The sequence below is a fragment of the Oncorhynchus gorbuscha genome, linkage group LG09 (genome assembly GCF_021184085.1).
Source record: "Oncorhynchus gorbuscha isolate QuinsamMale2020 ecotype Even-year linkage group LG09, OgorEven_v1.0, whole genome shotgun sequence".
Classification (NCBI taxonomy): Eukaryota; Metazoa; Chordata; class Actinopteri; order Salmoniformes; family Salmonidae; genus Oncorhynchus; species Oncorhynchus gorbuscha.
Window position 1 is genome coordinate 60,077,216 of NC_060181.1, and position 13,228 is coordinate 60,090,443.

At 41.9% G+C, this 13,228-nt stretch overlaps 2 protein-coding genes across 4 annotated transcripts in view; one reads left to right on the top strand and one right to left on the bottom strand.

Moving 5' to 3' along the window:
* The first annotated feature begins 697 nt into the window (after window positions 1-697).
* On the top strand, window positions 698-5,253 carry LOC124042891 (Golgi reassembly-stacking protein 2-like). Its single transcript, XM_046361024.1, has 10 exons — window positions 698-873; window positions 1,347-1,427; window positions 1,615-1,818; window positions 3,257-3,343; window positions 3,449-3,579; window positions 3,667-3,799; window positions 3,929-4,052; window positions 4,158-4,244; window positions 4,339-4,455; window positions 4,565-5,253. Exons 1-10 carry the CDS (start codon window positions 811-813, stop codon window positions 4,693-4,695), a joined length of 1,158 nt encoding a protein of 385 aa, XP_046216980.1. The 5' UTR covers window positions 698-810; the 3' UTR covers window positions 4,696-5,253.
* Window positions 5,254-7,736: 2,483 nt separating this feature from the next.
* The window catches only part of tlk1a (tousled-like kinase 1a), a 30,147-nt gene continuing 24,655 nt past the window's right edge, over window positions 7,737-13,228 (bottom strand). For all 3 annotated transcript variants that reach the window (XM_046362918.1, XM_046362919.1, XM_046362920.1), the window contains 11 exons: window positions 12,924-13,112; window positions 12,732-12,798; window positions 12,261-12,358; window positions 11,849-11,930; window positions 11,670-11,761; window positions 11,279-11,368; window positions 11,023-11,192; window positions 10,777-10,912; window positions 9,635-9,746; window positions 9,443-9,550; window positions 7,737-9,159 (listed from right to left, as the gene is read on the bottom strand). In XM_046362918.1, coding sequence (XP_046218874.1) covers window positions 8,989-9,159; window positions 9,443-9,550; window positions 9,635-9,746; window positions 10,777-10,912; window positions 11,023-11,192; window positions 11,279-11,368; window positions 11,670-11,761; window positions 11,849-11,930; window positions 12,261-12,358; window positions 12,732-12,798; window positions 12,924-13,112 — 1,315 coding nt within the window. In that variant the 3' untranslated portion in view covers window positions 7,737-8,988. The remainder of the gene's footprint in view (window positions 9,160-9,442; window positions 9,551-9,634; window positions 9,747-10,776; window positions 10,913-11,022; window positions 11,193-11,278; window positions 11,369-11,669; window positions 11,762-11,848; window positions 11,931-12,260; window positions 12,359-12,731; window positions 12,799-12,923; window positions 13,113-13,228) is intronic.

Sequence of the window (13,228 nt, forward strand, 5' to 3'; positions counted from 1 at the left end):
TCAGCCTCCTGCACTCCTGTTCTAAAATGATAGCAATATGCCATACTCCTTCCAGTGATTGTATTAGACAGCACCATCCAGCACCTATGGCATCAACAACGATGTTGTTGTTTTCATTTACAATGTGTGGTTGCTGCCATAATGGACAAAGGCACTGATACAGTTTGTTGAGGAAAACACATTACATTTATGTTGTCTATCATCCAATCGTTCAACATGAAATTCCTTTCTCATAATACGTAAAGCCTGGAACACGATGGAATACGCGAGACAGATTAATAAGGCTCCTGTTTGTGATGATTCCCCAATCATGAGCTAGACACCATAGCATACACTGCTTTCATCAGCTCCACTCTCATTCCAAAACATATCAAATAGCCAATTCAGGGTAATTTAACCTTCTATTACCCTTAACATGAACCGTTTTTTCTTTAAAGTGACCTTAAGTAACCTTAAAATAAGAGCATATAAAATCGAGGCACAATATCGCGAGACTTCCGGGAACGGTTGCGAAACAGACCAAGACCAGGCCGGGGTTTGGGAAGTCAAGTAGAGAAAAAAAAATATATATATATATATATATATATAAAACACACTGAACACAAATGGTAGAGGAAAGATACAAGGTTTTAGTATTTTTTGTATTTCAGATGATGCCATAAACTCTCTCTTACAATGTACCGGAAGTGTTTCTATGTAGTCAAACATCTTGATTTTAGCATCATCCCGGAACCGGGGGAAAGTGTTAGCTCCTGTGTAACCAGCTACACTGATTTATTCACCAGAATAATATCCAGGGTTTGATGAGACATGGGGGGTGCACAGAGCATCGAAATACCTGGAGGAGGATCCGAAGGTTATCACGTCCTCAGGGTATGGATCTTTAGTAGCATGCTAAACCACGAGCTGTAACTGGGCTAGTTGATGATGGGAACGTAACACATAAATGCTTGTCATGAGTGTAAATAACGATAATGTTGTTGCTGTCATCAGGTTGCTGTAGAATGTCAGTGTGTATTTTATGTTAGTAATTCCCCACGTTTTGTCGTTCAGGGAAAAAACGGTGTAGTCTAACCAATTAAACAGAGCAATGTCTGACGAGTGAAATTGTGCAAGCTGATTTGAATAGCTAGTTAATTAGTTTGTTAACTAGTGCCAGTTCGTCGCTTGACTCGAGCAACCGGTCTGTCAATGTGTATGACGGGGGTGGGCTGTTGTTTCAATTCAGAACACACTTGCAAAGGGCATTGCACCTGTGTGTTAGCTGTAAAAGTGTGGTGATTTAAATTTTTACGGGAATGTCATGTTATATATGTCATGCGCAAAAATACTGTCTCAATTTGCAGGTGCAAGAGAATTCCCCTGGGCATCGTGCAGGATTGGAACCATTCTTTGACTTTATTATTTCCATCAGTGACATAAGATTGGTAAACTCATTTCTCAAATCTACACAAGATTGGTAAACTGTCATTTCTCAAATGATCTACATCCTGAAGCTGTCAGATCCCATTGCAGCTCAACTATTTTCAAAGTCAGGGTTACAAGACAACCTATAGGTGGACTAACTTTGTTTACAGGTGATGATACACTTTAACATCTGTACATTTTTGTCAGAACAAAGATGATGACACATTTAAAGACTTGCTGAAGGTGAATGTGGAGAAACCCATCAAGATGCTGGTATACAGCAGCAAGACGATTGAGCTGAGGGAGGCAACAGTCACACCCAACAACATGTGGGGAGGTCAAGGGCTTCTGGGTGTCAGCATTCGATTCTGCAACTTCGAAGGAGCCAATGAGAATGTGTGGCATGTTCTGGTGAGTCAATCGCCTTGGCGTTTTAGAGCTGCACGTATGAAGAAATGTAAACCTGGATATGTGTTGATGTAAAGACTTGCAGTGACCCGATATACAGTGCTGTGAAAATGTATTTGCCTTAATAATTTCTCTATTTTTGCAAACATTTTTATACTTAATGTTATCAGATCTTCAATCAAAACCTAATATTAGATAAAGGGAACCTGAGTTTACAAATAACAAAAAATATACTTATTTTATTGATTTTAATTAACAAAGTTATGCAACACCCAATTCCCATGTGTGAAAAAGTAATTGCCCCATTACACTCAGTAACTGTTTGCGCCACCTTTAGCTGCAATGACTACAACCAAATGCTTCCTGTAGTCATTGATCAGTCTCTCACATCGCTGTGAAGGAATTTTGACCCACTCTTGTATGCAGAACTGCTTTAACTCGGTGACATTTGAGGGTTTTCAAGCATGAAATGTTCGTTTTTAAGTTCTGCCACAACATCTCAATTGGGATTAGGTCTGGACTTTAACTAGGCCATTTCAAATTTGTTGCTTTTTATTAATTTTCATGTAAACTTGAGTGTGTGTTTTGGATCATTGTCTTGATGACCCAGCTGCGCTTCAGCTCACAGACAGATTGCCTGACATTCTCCTGTAGAATTCTCTGATACAGAGCAGAATTCATAGTTCCTTCTATTAAGGCAAGTTGTCCAGGTCCTGAGGCAGCAAAGCATCCCCAAACCATCACACTACCACCACCATGTTTGACTGTTGGTATAAGGTTCTTATTGTGGAATGGGTGTTTTGTTTTCTGCAGGAATAATTGGACCCATGTCGTCCAAAAAGTTGACTAAAGTTTGCAAAAAAGCACAAGGAAGCACCAGGATGGTTCAAGACTCTTGGAAGAATGTTCTATGAACAGATGATTCAAAAGTATACCTTTTTGGACAACAAATTTGAGGTTTTGGAATGGCCTAGTCAAAATCCAGACCTAATCCCAATTGAGATGTGGCAGATCTTGAAATGATCCGTTCATGCTTGAAAACCCACGAATGTCACTAAGTTAAAGCAGTTCTGCATGAAAGAGTGGGCCAAAATTCCTCCACAGCGATGTGAGAGACTGGTCAACAACTACAGGAAGCATTTGGTTGTAGTCATTGCAGTTTAAGGTGGCACAACCAGTTTTTGAGTGTAAGGGTGCAATTACTTTTTCACAGGGGCATTGGGTGTTGTACTTTGTTTATGAAATAAATTAAGTAAGTATGTCATTGTTGTGTTATTTGTGTACTCCGGTTCCCTTTATCTAATATTAGGTTTTGGTTGGCGATCTGATAACATGCAGTATCACAAATATGCAAAAGTGGAGAATTAGAAAGAGGGAAAATACTTTTTTCACGGCACACTGTGTTTATAATTTTGGTCTGTATTCTATTTCTTGTCCCTAGGAAGTGGAGCCAAACTCTCCTGCAGCCATGGCTGGTTTGAGACCACATACTGACTATGTCATAGGTGCAGACACTGTCATGAACGAGGTGTGTGGGATGCCTTTCTTTAGTGTTAATTCAATGATGTTTTCCCTACACTAAGCTGTTGATGTAGTGTTTGACTATGGTTTTTGTCTGAACTTTTCCCCACAGTCTGAGGATCTCTTCTCCCTCATTGAGACGCATGAAGGGAAAGAGCTTAAATTGTATGTGTATAACACTGACACGGACAACTGTCGCGATGTGGTTATCATTCCAAACTTTGAATGGGGTGGAAAGGGCAGGTATGGCATTGACGTTTTGTTAATTAATTTAGCAGAAATTCCTATAGGTTGCCCCATAGAACACATACTCACTGTGCCCTTCTTCAGCCTAGGCTGTGGGATTGGCTATGGCTACCTGCACAGGATACCCACACATACATTTGAAGAGGGTAAGAACATCAGCGTTCCTGGGCATATTCCAAGTGAACCAGTTTCCCCACTTAAGGATGGCTTCACAGAGGTAAGACAATTTTGTAAATGACCTACTTCTTTTCACTTCCAATATCTGCCAGTCACGTGAATGAATTTGTGTGCAATGAGAATATTTTACAGCACTGGGTGTTGATCCCAGTTTTAATTTGTTCCTCAGGTTCAGCTCTCTGCTGTCAGTCCTCAATCTGCAGTGCCTTCTGCTCCAACTGGGTTGGAACAAAATCTCTTTGACCTGTCAGTCAGCTCAGCTCCTCTCACTGTCCCGAGCGCTCTTCAAACAGGTATGCTAGGTATCACTACTTTTCATTGAGACGCATAATGCTTACAGACTTGATATCACCAAGTAAGAGATTAGTTATTAATAATGGATTCTATCTTTGTCCAAGGAGTACCTACTGTGCCAATGTTGCCTAGCCAAGTCAGCCACCTGCTAAGCACTATACCTCCAGTCATCCCTGCTACCACATTACCAGGTCATTGTTGGACACTGTTCTAGTTTGGGAACAATATGATGCATGTATTATGCATGTGGCTTGGTGTATTTCATTGTTCATATGTCCAGCACAGGTCTAATGTCGTTACCCGGAGGCCTACCTCCCCTTCACAAACTGGCAAATTTAAATGTCACTTTACCAGACTTGGGCACTGTGTCATTACCAGGTATTGGAGGGATGCCACCAGCAGGTACTGTCAATGTTTTCAAGATTCTTTGATGGTTTTTAAGATGTAGGTTTATGGATATTTGTATACTACTGTTAGTAATATTGCTGTAACTTTCCACCTGTCTCCTCAGGTTTCCCTCCATTGGCCCCTCTTCCTCCCCTAAACGTATCCATGCTCAACTCCCAGCTGCCTCTGGTCCCAGGAGTAACTCCATCAGAGTTCACTCTTCCACCTAGCTCTGCAAGCGGCAATTCCCAATGAGCAAACACCCTCATCCTGGACGCAACATCCTCCTCCAGAGCCCCAGTGGTCAGTGACACATTGTCAGAAACACTTCTCCCTACACCTGTGGCTTCCTCTGAACCTAGAGAAACACTAGTGACTTGACTCCTAGCAGAGAACCATTTACCGACAAGATCTACTGCATTTAAAACTCAACAAGGAAAGAATCTGGAAACGCTCTGTTGTACTTCTAAATCCATGGCGGCATCCCCAATTATCCACCCTTTTCCAGAAGTGTGTGTATATTTGAACATTTGTTATAATCATTGGCTTGAAGTTTCCACCATTGTTAAATCCACGATGGGGAGTGTACACTCTGGGGAAAAGGGTGGAGAATTGGGATGCAGCCTTGGTGGCTGAAACAACAGCAAGGGTCTTCGAAGAACGATGGGCGGTCAGAAATGTGAGAATTATTGTGAGATCTGCTTTAGCCTGTTGTAATGCAGATGTATTTTTATTTTTGTTGTACAAAAAATTACTAAAACATGAATGAAATATCCCGTTCTTGAATAAATTGATTTATTTTTCTTGTCTGCAGCATTGACTTCTCATACTTCCATTTGTAGTTCTTTGGTTGGTGTAAAAATGAAGGTACTTTACTGCTGAAAACCACAGGGTGTCAGTGTAGGACCACAATGAAACGTGACTATGGGAGAATCTATTGCATACTCATCCCATCTTCTCTCAACCCATCATGAGTACACCAGAGGTCCTGCCCTGCTGACCTTCTCCAGTGGGTTTTGAGAAGGATGCAGTTGAGATTTTCCCACAATGTACCTTAAGCAGATTCCTTTGCAATGGGATTGATTCATTTTGCACTCACTATTACCAAGTTGGTGAATCTTGGCTACAAACCAAGTAGTTTCAATTTCCATTCAGTGTTGTAATTTGGTATGATTCACTCTTTGTTGGCCTGCTGCATGTTAATTGTATTGAGCCTTTCAACATTTTCTGCTAGAAGTTTGGTCAGTGGAAAAGACTATTGGTGCAACAGCTGATCAAGAATGCTGCTGCTCATGTTACTTTGCCCTTCAGTTCCATCCCATCACTGGAAGCATTAGGTCTAAAGCATGCCTACTCCACTGGGCAGTGAAACTCAATCATACACGCAAATAATCAGACTGGGTCACTGTCTGGTCAGCAGGCTCTTCTGGCACTGTCTCATCGGTCCTGTCTGACCCCAATGACAAGGAACACCTATCTTCCCTTCTCAATTATCCCCAATATTGTCAGGGAGCCAAATGTACACATTGGTGTTCACTCTGGGCTACGTCTACAATTCCAGCAGAATCCTCAAGTACAGGTTTGGGAGTATAGCTATTTTCCTTTGCCGCAATTGAAACGGTAGCCAGACAGTGCATTTGGAAATTATTCAGACCCTTTGACTTTTTCTACACACAATACCCCATAATGGCAATGTGAAAACATGTTTTGGGATTTTTTGCAAATAAATTTAACAGATACCTTATTTACATAAGTATTCAGACCCTTTGCGATTGAGACTCAATTGAGCTCAGGTGCATCCTTTTTCCATTGATAATCCAAGGTTTCTACAACTTGAATTGAGTCCACTTGTGGTAAATTCAACTGATTGGACATGATTTGGAAAGAAACATCTCTAGGTAAAGTTGGAGCAATAACCAAGCCACGAGGTCAAAGAAATTGTCCGTAGAACTCAGACAGGATTGTGTCAAGGCACAGATCTGCACCAAAACATTTCTGCCACATTGAAGGTCCCCAAGAACACAGTTCCATCATTCCTAAATGGAAGACGTTTGGAACAAAAACTCTTCCTAGAGCTGGCCGCCCAGCTAAACTGAGCAATTGGTGAAGGTCACTGACGGAGCTCCTTTGTGGTGGGAGAACCTTCCAGAAGGACAACCATCTTTGCAGTACTCCACCAATCAGCCCTTTATGGTAATGGCCAGACTGAAGCCACTCCTCAGTAAAAAAAGGTATATGACAGCCCGCTTGGAGTTTTCCAAAAGGCACCTAAAGGACTCAGACCATGAGAAACAAGATTCTCTGGTCAGAAAGATAAAACTCTTTGGCATTCATTGGAAGAAACTTGGCAGCATCATGCTGTGGGGATGTTTTCAGCAGCAGGGACTGGGAGAAGTGAGGAGAGGAAAAGATGAACAGAGCAAAATACAGAGATCCTTGATGAAAACCTGCTCCAGAGCCCTCAGGACCTCAGGCTGGGGTCAAGGTTTGCCTTTAAACAGGGCAACAACAACCCTAAGCACACAACCAAGACAATGCAGGAGTGGCTTCTGAATGTCCTTGAACAGCCCAGCCAGAACCTGGACTTGAATCCCATCGAACATCTCTAGAGACCTGAAAATAGCTGTGCAGCGACGCTCCACATCAAACCTGACAGAACATAAGAGTATCTGCAGACATGAATGTGAGAAACTCGAAATAGAGGTGCCACCAAGCTTGTTGCATCATAAGACTTGATTCTGTAATCACTGCCAAAGGTGCTTCAACGTCCTTCTGTAGCTCAGTTGGTAGAGCATGGCGCTTGTAACGCCAGGGTAGTGGGTTCGATCCCCGGGACCACCCATACGTAGAATGTATGCACACATGACTGTAAGTCGCTTTGGATAAAAGCGTCTGCTAAATGGCATATATTATTATTATTATTAACAAAGTACTGAGTAAAGGGTCTGAATACTTATGAAAATGTGATAGTTTATTAATACATTTGCAAATACATTTGCAAACATTTCTAAAAACCTGTTCTTGCGTTGTCATTATGGGGTTGTGTAGATCGAGGGGGGGGGGGGATTAATCAATTTTAGATTAAGGCTGTAACGTAAAAGTCAAGGGGTCTGAATAGTTTCAGAATGCACTATGTAATTTAAGATGGGACTGGAATGCTTTGTAACTTGTCAGGACTACACTGACTGAAAAGGCCCAACTTCATCCATCCATCAAAACATGCACAAGTCACAGAACACTGGAGAGCTCCTCCCATCGTAGTCTCCAAAAGAAATACGTTGTATAGCATGCTGTGATTCCCTGTTATTTATCATCATTTATTGTTTTTACAGAACTGTACATTGTGTACCCAGAGTGAAACATACAGCCCTAAAAATTAGGAGCAACATCAAAAGCAGCAAAAATTTAAAACAAATTCGGAAAAGAATAAGAAATTGTTAAAGGTCCAATGCAGCCATTTTTATCTCCATATCAAGTCATTTCTGGGTAACAAGCACCTTACTGTGATTTTTAATAGAAAACGTGGTCATAAACAAAACATAACAATTTCTGAAGCAAAGAATTGATAGTGGTCTGAGTGGGGAGGGGAAAACTGAAAAATAGCTATTATTAGCAGTGAGGTTTGGAACTCTTTCTTATTGATCTATAAACTAATTTACCGCCTGGAGATGTCAGCAGGCAGGCCAAAACTCCATCTCACCACACAGGCAAACATTTCAGGTGGTCTTGTCAAACAGCTCTTACACTAAAGGGCATCACCATAATTATCACAATTTCACAGTATTGTTCCAACCTCAGTGTGGTAATGTGTATACAAAACAAAGGGGAAAATCACTGCACTGGGCCTTTAAACATTTGTACAGAATGGTACAGCTGCAGTTTGAAATCTGAAAATCATCTTCTGTACAGCAAATATACATGTACTCGAAGAAATTCATTAAAATCTTCCTGCATAGGATTCTGTACATTGACATTTGGTTATTTTGTGCATTCAACATTAGTATGCTGCCTGGGCCTAAATGACAGATCCCACATATGCTAAAACATTACATTCTCATGGCTAATTGTACAACCCAACACTTTCTGAAAATAAAAAACATACAGCCAAATTGGTGAAATCATTGCATACCTACAAAAAAAAAAAAACACGAATGTCCACTCCTAGAAGGTAAATCATCCCGGCAGGACCATGTTCATTCTTCTAAATGGCGGGCTGCCAGGTATACCTTAGGCCCTGTAAGGCTTCCACCAGCAAGTGTCTAGTCACATTTATTCAAGGTACTGTCTGTAGCAGTGCTCTATTCAACCTTCACAAGGTAATTTACTCATGTTCTTTTAAACATCCATTCATTAATAAGTCTTTAGTAAACACCCATTTGAAACCCAGAACAGTCCAGGCGAAGGCTAAATTCCACACCATTCAGTCTACAGGGTCCAAATGCCTTCCATACACCGCTGGTTGGCAGGCAGCTCCTCTCTCACACACCTGGTCCTGTGGGGGAGAGGGCTCTGCAGGCGTGGTGCAGCCAGTCAGTGCACAGCCAGCCCTCAGTACGAGATGATGCTGGAGGAGGCAGGTCCTGAGCCACCAGCGCCCAGCTGCAGATTCCCTGAGGAGCTGGACCTCCTCATGTGAGGGAGCAGGTAGGAATCCCTTCCCAGCTGGTGAACATCAAACCGGTCCTCCTTCCTGTATGCCAAGCAGCGCCTTATAAAGGCCTTGGGGAATAAAGGAGACATCATTCAAAGGACAGCACTCAGAACCAATTAAATGAAACATTGGAGTAAGACGCTGAGGATGATGGCGATCATGACTTATGGCTGGACAGAAATGAATCTCAAAAGGGGCTGTAATGTCGATCTATCTTGTATGAACACTAGAGGTCTCAACAAAAGCAATGTTAATACAGGAATTGCTAAATCATTAAACAATCCCAAAATATTAAATAGGAGTGACAATTGCAGTCAGATGATAATATTCAGAACAACTTCTCCCACAGACCTTAGCTTCATTACTGGCAACAGGCTTGACAGGAAACTGAACTTCGGTTGCTTTAAGAATAGTGTTCTCCTGCAGGATATCCTGCTGAGACTGATTGTGACCAAATGGCTGAAAGATAAAAATAAGGCGACAAGTTAACTTATCTTTACAAAACTTATTTTACAAGTCGATAAAGCCAGTTCTAACACTTACTTTTCTTCCATATAAACACTGGAAAAAGATGATGCCAACAGACCACACATCCACCTTGTTGGAGATCTTTGGAGGTTCTTTGCCAACAACAAAACACTCAGGAGGCAAGTACCTTTGAGAGAACACAAAACAAAAATCTGTCCATATGTCATCATAGCATCAAAATCATGTCCTGGTCCTGATAGAGACTTCAGAAAGTATTCGTACACCTTGACTTATTCCAAAGTTGTGTTACAGGCTGAATTCAAAATATATATCTCTCACCCATCTACACACAATACCCAATAATGACCCATCTACACACAATACCCCATAATGACAAAGTGAAAACATGTCTTTCACATACTATTTTGCAAACCCCAGGCATGCAGTCATGTGCTTTTTCCCCCAGGAGTAGCTTCCGTCTGGCCACTATCCGATAAAGACCAGTATGGTGAAGTGCTGTAGAGACTGTCATCCCTCAGGTTCTCCCAGCTCAGCCAAGAAACTCTGTCGTTCTGTCATAGTGGTCATTGGGTTCTTGGTCACCTCCCCAAACAAAGGTCCTCCTTGTCCGGTTTCTGAGTTTGGTTGGCCAGCCAGCTCTAGGCCGAGATTGGGTAGTTCCATATTTGTTGTCTTTTCCAAAATGACGGTGACCACTGTGGTGAAAAGAAACTTTCTAACCTAGTGGTTTTATACCCTTCCCCAGATAGAATTGTGATGAGGCATATTTCTCAGAGAACTACTGATAGTTACATGGGCTTCATGGTAGAATTTCTGCTCTGACATGCACTGTCAGCTGCAGGACCTTATATAGACAGGTGTTTCTTTCTAAATCATGTCCAAACAATTTGGCCACCGGTGGACTCCAATCAAGTTGGAATGACATGTCAAGGATGATCAAATTGGACTGTCAAAGCAAAGGGGTGTGAATACTTATGCAAATGACATATTTCTGTATTTAAATTCACAAAATAAATCCCTTTGTTTTACCTTCGTCATTATGGGGCATCATGTGCAGATGGGTGAGAAAAAAAAAGAAAATACATAATCCATTTAGATTTCTGGCTGTACCAAAGCACAATGTGGAATAAGTCAAGGGGTGTGAATACTTTGAAGGCACACTGCATATTTATCCATATATGGTGGCAGTTTGCTACCAGTAGGTCCCTGCTCCTTGTGAGGTCAAGTCCATGCCATCTGCACCGTAGCTGTCGTCATCCATGATTTTGGACAAACCGAAGTCTGTGATTTTGATTTCCCCACAAGCTGTGCCATCAACAAGCAGGATGTTACCTTGAAATTGGAAAAGAACAAGTGAGCACATAGCCTCAGAGAACACAGGATCTCTTTACAGATGGAAAGGTAACCATAATATCCCTGCAGTGTGTAAAGTGTCTGTTCACCTGGCTTGAGGTCATAGTGGATGATGGGGGGCTTGATTTCGTTCAGGTATCGGAGAGCATTCACAATCTGCATGACGATGGAGCGGGCCTCCTTTTCTGACATTAGCTTGTGCTGCTTCAAGTAGAAGTCCAGGTCATTTCCTTCACAGTACTCCAAAACTGTGCAAAACCTGTGACGGCAACATAAAGGAACAATGTGTAAAAGGCAGTGATGAGAGGATGTCACGAGAACATACCGTGAGGAAGGGTCACTTACGTGTCTGTGTCCAGTGAGAAGTAGTCATACAGCTTGACGATTCTGGGGTGGTCCAGCTGCTTGTGTATTCTGTACTCTCGACAGGCGTGTCTGCAACAAGGTGAGCAGTGTTGCCATGGGCAACCAAAGGAATGACTCAAGACAGTAGGAGCGCAGAGAGGTGGAGGTATGACTGATTGGCTAACCCAGACACTAAGCGGACTAGAACAACCAAAGGCTTAAAGCCAGCGAATTACAAATAAAACTGTGCCATTGTTACAGTAATTCATAAAACTGACTCTGCTTTTCTAAAATGATCTAAAGCAGAGTAATGCTTTTAAAAAAAGTTACTTTTCACAGTGTTGATGAACAGAACCTGGCAAAAGTGGCAATTATTTAATGTTGAACATACTTGTGATAGTTTTCTTTTTTCTCCTCCCGCCAGTTCTTGTTGAGCTGGTGAATTTTCACAGCAGCATACCGTTGCTCAATCAAGTCAAACGCCTGTAATAAACAGAAAAGTTCTGACTGGTTTATTCAAACAAAGACTTGCAGATGCAACTGATGACACATGAACTCCGATAGACTCACCTTGTAAACTTCACTAAAGCCTCCTCTTCCCAGAAGATGCAGGAGTAGATACCTATCGTTCAAAGTCGGATGGTCTTTGAATCTTTAGCGGGAGAGAAAAAAGGAAAAAGGGTAAGCAACTCATTACGAACGAAGTCAAATGGTAGGACTTCCACCAACACAAAAAATAATAATCCCTGTAAAGACTTTAAGTTGAACCTTCTTACTGAAATGCCAGTCGGTGAAAAAAAACTGGCTCATTTTACCTCAAGTTGCAGAATAGAAAACTGACATCCAGAATTATTTGAAACGTACTGTGAAAAATACCACGACATGGCCATTACTGCCTCACTGAACAATCTATGGTTGTCAGCAGAAGCCCTTGTGCATATGCCCTGACGTCACAGAGATTCATTCCAGTGATCAGACTCACTGTGAACTGTCCTCATTATTTATTCTCTTAAGTTCCCGAATGTGAAGGTTCCGCACTCTCTCCAGGCGCTCCAACTCCGCCTGGATTTCAGCTTCTTCCTGTAATGATTCACACAGACAGACATAAAGGGGAACATCAGAGAACTGACTACAAGGAGAGGGGAGAGCATCAAAACCCACTTCTACACCAAGGCTGACAAGTCATTTTAAAAACTAACGATTGACGTGGTAGAAAGTCTGTCTAGGGAAATCAGTCTGATGCTTAATCCCTATGAAAGCTAATAATTCAATATACTATAAGGTTTGGATAAGAAAAAAAAGCCACAGGATCTCTAGGCAGTCAAACTAGTGGTTCTATATCAGGATGTCTTATCCCCATTTCATTGTCTTGATAAACAATGGTGACATATGAAACAATGAAAGGTCGGCTTGTGTTGCCTGGCCCTGCCAGGTTGGGCATCTACACACTGACCTTTTTGAGATGGCCGAGTCGCAGTTTGTAAATCTCCTCCTGCTCATGGTACTCTGCTAGAGTCAACCTTCGGAATGAACCAACAAAATAAATGACTAATAAGAGCAACAGGATCAGGCATATATGTTCATAGATATCTAGCGTCTGGTGTGTTTAGGCTCAGCCACAAGTAAGGAGGACAAGCGCACTCACAGCTGAGGTAGGCTGGGCTTGAGAAAGGGATCGTTCTCCGTGCCGTTCACTGCCTTGGTTTTGCGTTGCTTTGGCTCAGAGTTTGTGGTTGGTGCTTGGGAGTTGCTGGAGGATGGGGGTTTCCTCTTTGCTAGGAGTTTTCTCTGCTTCTCGATTTCTTCCCTCTGTTGGTTTATCCACTCTTGCTGTCTGCAGATAAAGATGTTATATGCAATCAATACCATTTCCCGCTACGCTTGCGCTTAACCCTGGCAAAGGCTTTAGAATAAAAAGGAAAATAGTACATTTCAGTACTAATTCTACAG

Coding starts and splice junctions, on each gene's coding strand:
- LOC124042891 (XM_046361024.1), top strand. CDS start 811: ATGGGGGGTGCACAGAGCATCGAAATACCTGGAGGAGGATCCGAAGGT. Junction 3,580..3,666: donor GAATGGGGTGGAAAGGGCAG/GTATGGCATTGA, acceptor GCCCTTCTTCAG/CCTAGGCTGTGGGATTGGCT. Junction 4,053..4,157: donor CCCGAGCGCTCTTCAAACAG/GTATGCTAGGTA, acceptor TCTTTGTCCAAG/GAGTACCTACTGTGCCAATG.